This window comes from Physcomitrium patens, chromosome 22, assembly GCF_059467195.1.
Source record: "Physcomitrium patens ecotype Gransden chromosome 22, ASM5946719v1, whole genome shotgun sequence".
NCBI classification, from domain to species: domain Eukaryota; kingdom Viridiplantae; phylum Streptophyta; class Bryopsida; order Funariales; family Funariaceae; genus Physcomitrium; species Physcomitrium patens.
Genome location: NC_143431.1, coordinates 7,704,231 through 7,710,028, shown reverse-complemented (window position 1 = coordinate 7,710,028; position 5,798 = coordinate 7,704,231). Strand labels below are relative to the sequence as shown.

The window sequence follows — 5,798 nt, the reverse complement described above, 5'->3', positions numbered from 1 at the left end:
GTGATTGTGGGCTGGCACCCGTCCAACTATACATCTGTGGTACCCTGAAGAAGATGTATGGTACATGCACAACTTTCCAACAATACCCCCCTGACAGCATAATCATAATGTGATCTGACGGAGAAATTCGAAAAAGAAAGCTACAGATTCCTCCACTGTGCAGACCAGGACGTTATGATGAACACAGAATGAGTGAGTTTCCATAACGACGAACTTTTGGCAACAGTAGATCCTTTCGAAATTTTCTCTTCAATGGGAATATTTGACTCTTACAATCTGTTTAGCTCGCTGTACTTTGCAAGTCCACTTTTTAACTAAACTGGTTCAAGGAGCTGCATCTAAGAGCAGCTCAAGAAACGTAGCAATTTTTCCAGCCGCTTACAATCATGTACTCTCGCTGGAAGTTCTCATGAGCGTATGCCCTAAGATGAAAGATAATTGGAAGTAAACCTCAGGCTGGGAAAAAAGCGAAAATTTCCTGTTTCTCTCCTGTACAATTAAAATTCTGTTACATCCTTCAGTTGGCTAAGTGACATATCTCTTGCGGTGGTTCGGAGCTGGTTCTTCGTTGATGAAGAAAGACTTGCACAGGACTGGCTCGAAACTAAGCTATCCACTAAGTTTTTATTGAGATACTCTTCTCCTCTGCGTTGACAATGACTTTGGCTTATTGATTGCATGGCAACCCCGCATGTGTACCTGCAATGACTCCAGCTTAAAGGTCCTCCCACATTGCCTGCATTAATCAACAGAAAGCAACCCCCCCTAACGTCTTAAACTCCGGTAAAATTTTGGAAAGAATCCACCTAGAATTGGACTTTAAATTAAGTACGCTTTTCTTGTGTCATACATGAATTCGTCAGAGCTTGGCTCCAGGATGACAATTGTCATCTTAAAGCCTGTGGAGTATGCGCAGTGCTTAGTAATGCAACTCTTGGTCTACGTAATCGATCCGTTTATTTATTGATACTGATGTCCAATCCAGAATTCACCCTAGACACGAACTCAGTGTAGAAAAAGTTATCATTTATGCCTCAAAACTTGGCTGCAAGAAGGATGAAGAGTCAATAGTTCTGCTATTAAAACGAAATACACAGCAGCAATTGCACTTCTTGTCAGGGCGCTTCAGATAGAATGTTGAACATGGATGCTTCTAGCTTTTCATAATTGAACATATCGACGTTAGATGACTTACAGGGCACAAGTAGGACCTTCCAAATACTGAATATGGGTTTCAATTCATCAGGAATCGCGCTTACTTACAAGCATTCATGCAAGACCATGTCCACAGGAGGTTCGCTTTTCATCACTGCCTCCTGGAGCGACTTCTCCCAATCCATTTGCGTTAGGCCTGGAGTCAGTAGTCTGCCACGAAGGGCCACCCCACATCGTTAGATTACACCTTTTTAAATACAAACTCTTATGACAAGGAGGGAGAGCTACAGGAGTTGGGATCGAAAGAAGAACTGCTATAATACTATGTTCAGTACAAATACGTAATTGAATCGTCTCGACAAACCTGTCTTCTCTACTTTTGAAGTCCTTTGGCCTGGAGGGATGCTCGAAGGGCCAACCCTTTGATCCTTCGTTTAAACTCGATTTTAAAGAAGCTTTATCAGCAGCTTCAGTTGCTCTCTGAGTCGTCCTCTTCAAGCCTTGATTGTTACCACTACCGGCATGTGAGGTACGGGAATCGAAAGTAGAGCTGTCTGAAACTCGAGATATGGTAGATTCTTCTACTGTATGAAATTGTTCGTCATGACGCTTGGGAGAAGACTCCTTGCTCAAATTTCTGGAAATTTCAATTATCTTCTCATCAGAGGTCTTCAAGGTAGCGTCAGGCGTACGATTGAACATTTCCGGAAAATAAAGAAGACGCAAGTATTTTACTGTACCAAACTTGCTTGAAGAGAAACAAGATCCAGCAGAACTTGTAGAGTGAAATTGAACAAAGGCATGAACTGCACATTAACTGTAAAACATGCATACTCAAGGTCATGCCTAAGTCTTCATTAAAATGTTAGAAAAGCTGCTAAAATTTTGGTTTAGAAATTTTCTCAGTCATATACGGAGATGTTATTGGTGATCAAAGAGCTACGTAGCCCATACCTGGAAATCGACGTTTCTGAACACTTTTTAGCATTAGGTCTTCTCTGCTTCGAGGTCACGCTGTTGGGGGGCTCTTCTTGGGTTTTACCAGTAGTTCGGCCGTGCGTGTTGTGCATAGATCCTGGACTGGGAGTGTCAGGTTCAACCCTTGATTTGGGAGCCTGCCGGGATGGAGGCGTACTCGCCGTAGGGCTTTTTGAGTCCAATTTAGCCTCCTGCTTGTCTCCTTTCGATCCGGACATGACCTTGTGTTCGTCTCTGCGGGGTACCGGCCGTGTCACTGGCTCTGGAACTTCTGAAACTTGAGGAATAGTGCGCATTCTGCAAACTCCTCGAGCCGGAAGTTTCGCGAGAGCTTCCATAGTTTCTCTATACGAGAGATCAAGAGCGTTGTTACCAAATGATCGGAGCTCTGGTAGGAGAGGATCAATTTCTGGTAGGTCTGTGACAAGAGCAGCAGTTCCAAGCGGTTGAGGTGCTGCTTGAACGAAGCTCAACTGCTGCTTAGATGAGTCTTCTGCAGAAGGTGCTTCACTCATGAGCTTGGGAACGGGTGAAGGTCTCTCTCCAGACTCAAAGTACTGCAAGAGTGTCATGTACTCCATTGTAGGCTGATCTGAAGAGGTGTGGGTGTTCTGTTTCTCTGAAGCTTCTGGACAAGAATTGATGCTCTTTGGAGACTCGTCAACCAAAAATCCTGTATTCTTCCCTGGACTCTTGGAGACTTTATTGCTTTCATCTCTTGCTTTGCTTCTGAAGGGCATCTTCGTTCTCGCTCGAGTTGAATCAACGACATCGATGCCTCTGCACATCCGCGGCCTAAAACTTCCCAACCGGGTTGCCTTTCGCAATACGCCGTATAAAAATGGATCCTCAGGAGCAGATAAGCACGGCGAACTAGTTTCTGTTATAATATCATGCACTTCCATTCGAGGGATGCGCTGCTCGTCGTCAGAACTTTTGCTATGAATAAGTTCTGTATAGATAGTGCTTTTGTCAATCTCCTTCTCCCACATCCTTCTCTTGGGAACTGAACTCACGGCAGGTGAAGGAGAGAATACTGACATGTTATCTTTCATGATGGGTGTAGCTGTCGAACTATCTATCAACTCCTTACGATCCGTTGCAGCATCCTTGTGCAGCGAGGACTCCCTAAAAGGAGTCTGTGAGCCCGCGTTGCACTGCTTGGCCACCGAAGACTTTTCTATCATAGATGCTACGCTTTTAGTTCCATTCCTTGGAAGATGATCTTTATCTTCGCCAACATTGCCAGATATAGAAGATGTATCTTTGTCATAGACATCACCCTGAAGCAACAACTCTCTTCGCACAGTTCGTGAGCTTAAAATAATTTTGTTTAATTTTTTTTGAATATTTTATTCAAATATATGTAATAAAATAAAAATAAAGTATAAAGTTAATGAATAAAAAAATACATATTTTTGTATATAAAAAATAAACTAGGAATATTTAGTTACATTATCTATTTTATAAAAATTTTATATTTTAGATTTTATCAATTTTTATATCTATATGTTTTTTTTAATATGTAATTTTCTAAAATATTTTTTAAAAAATAATATTTATAAATTCTTTTGATAGTCATATAAATAAAAAGAAAAAAAATAGAGGTGAATATAATAACAATAGGTTGATTATGTCAATTGCCAACGATATGAATCTTAAAGAACTAAAGAATGAATACACGCTTGTGTCACTCAAAAAGAATAGATAATTATAGAAAGAATATATTATATTGAACTAGAATGACTATTTCCAAAGATAAGAAAATTAGAACCTCTTGAAATAAGACTAAGAACAAGAAAGGCATTCATAAGAATAAATTAGTCTTTATTCTTGCTTCTATATATATTATCTAATCAAGAGCTAAATGGTGATGTTCTAAAGGACCTCTAATACATGACCAACTTATGAGATGCATGTCCAACTGACAAGATAAGTTTCTTATATGTGTGCCATATGGTTAACTTGTACTACAAGCTACTAACATGTACAATATGTGGCTGACTTATTGGCTAAGTTTTTAACTTCAAATCAACTACAAACATGTCTAAAGTCATATCCTCTTCTATAAAACTTCTAAGACACTTTATCATAAGATATTATCAAATCTACTTACATTTATCATCTATCTAATATTTCTTGTCTATGTAAATATGTATGTCTGTGATACTTCTATAAACTTTAATGAAGCTTTGTATATGTAGATTATATATATATATATATATATATATCACATAACTGTATAAACTTTTTTTAGGAGTTTTTTTTTTTTTTTTTTTTTTTTTCCTTAATATATATATCAAGGTTAAATTTTAACTATTCTTAATTTTTTTCAATATTTTTTTATGTTATATCTTTGTTTCAAAATTCTTTAATTTTTTATTATTTAAAAAGAATTATTTCAATATATTTTTATTCTATATATGTATATATATTAATTAAAAATTCATACCATTGGTACAAAATTAGTTAATTTTGTTCAAGATACTATTCATAATTGTTTTTTTGCATATCTTGTATAATTTTATTTTGTAAGTATATAGAAAATATCAGATAGATGTGCTTACAAATCCTCCATAAGAAGCCCAAATATAATGCACCTATGCTTGTAGTACTGAAAGTAGTATAATAGAACTTATTTCTTTAGCTTCTTTTCTGCAACTATTATTAGGAAACCTGCCACATACATCACTATGATTAGAAACTTGGTGCTTGCATCTATAGTTCTTTTACATCTACAAACTAATAAGCATTAAATTCTTTGATTAGGAATGTACATTAGATTTGACATTACATTAGAGATTGACATTAATCAATTTAACTTAAAATCCAAAATCTATTATTTATCTTCTTTTTTTGTGATTTTTTTTATAAAAATCAACTTGTACAAAATAATATCACTTTTGCTTCTTCATCCTATCAATGCCAATTATTACTACTAATGAGTGCAATGTAAAAGGATTTATAAGCATATAATTTTTTAAAAATTATATAGAAGTTATAATATTTATCTTTTTGAATTTTATTTGCTAAAGATAAAAAAAAAAAAATGATGCAAAATCTAATTTTTTTATTCAACAATCTAACTGTATTTGCACCATTGTCATAAAAAAGATCAATTTTTTTTAAAAAATACTATTTAGAAAAACAAATATATATGTTTGTAAAAGCTCTTATATAAGAAAAAAACTTTCAACAAATAATGTCATAGTGGAGTGCTCTTTATGTTCTTTCAACACATAGGATTCAACTCAAAAGCTAGATATGCTTTACTTTACAATTGTAAAAGTATCCTTTAATTTACTAGTGAAGTTCATTACAACCTATGGCTATGGCAATAAATTAAGTAATACATTTGATGTATTTAATCAAGTAGAATCTTATATATGCAGCCCTATAATGTAAGTTTTTACCAAGCTGGTAGACATTCTTATCAATAAAAATGAGTTTGAGAGAGTAGATTTTGTATATGAGAAGTTAATGCATAAAAAAATACTGTGGTACCAAAAGCCTAATACAAAAATCTACTTTTGATCAAAAAAATTGTAGAACTTATATTATAGAAGGAATTTTTAAAAAGACTAGATATTTGAGATTGTCTTAGCTATTGTACTTTTTTTTTGAATTATTATCATATATTTTTTTTACATATCAAATCAATGTCT

At 35.2% G+C, this 5,798-nt stretch overlaps 1 protein-coding gene across 2 annotated transcripts; it reads right to left on the bottom strand.

Moving 5' to 3' along the window:
* Positions 1 to 230: 230 nt before the first annotated feature.
* Positions 231 to 3,533, bottom strand: LOC112274735 (uncharacterized). 2 transcript variants are annotated; one of them, XR_016500068.1, is made up of 4 exons: positions 2,110 to 3,533; positions 1,520 to 1,792; positions 1,196 to 1,365; positions 231 to 736 (listed from the first exon to the last, which is right to left on the bottom strand). XR_016500068.1 is itself a non-coding variant. In XM_024504447.3 (4 exons), the coding sequence occupies exons 1-4, from the start codon at positions 3,318 to 3,320 to the stop codon at positions 625 to 627; spliced, it is 1,698 nt and encodes a 565-aa protein (XP_024360215.1). In that variant the 5' UTR covers positions 3,321 to 3,533; the 3' UTR covers positions 231 to 624. The 2 variants fall into 2 exon arrangements, 1 of the variants encoding a protein (XP_024360215.1); XM_024504447.3 differs by having other exon boundaries at positions 1,264 to 1,365.
* Positions 3,534 to 5,798: the final 2,265 nt, after the last annotated feature.

What these genes read in the sequence shown, in the direction of transcription:
- LOC112274735 (XM_024504447.3), bottom strand. Translation starts at nt 3,320, where the DNA reads ATGATAGAAAAGTCTTCGGTGGCCAAGCAGTGCAACGCGGGCTCACAG. An exon ending in TCAGAAACGTCGATTTCCAG is followed by an intron (nt 1,793 to 2,109) that starts GTATGGGCTACG and finishes TGAAATTTCCAG; the next exon opens with AAATTTGAGCAAGGAGTCTT. An exon ending in ATGGTCTTGCATGAATGCTT is followed by an intron (nt 737 to 1,263) that starts GTAAGTAAGCGC and finishes TGATTAATGCAG; the next exon opens with GCAATGTGGGAGGACCTTTA.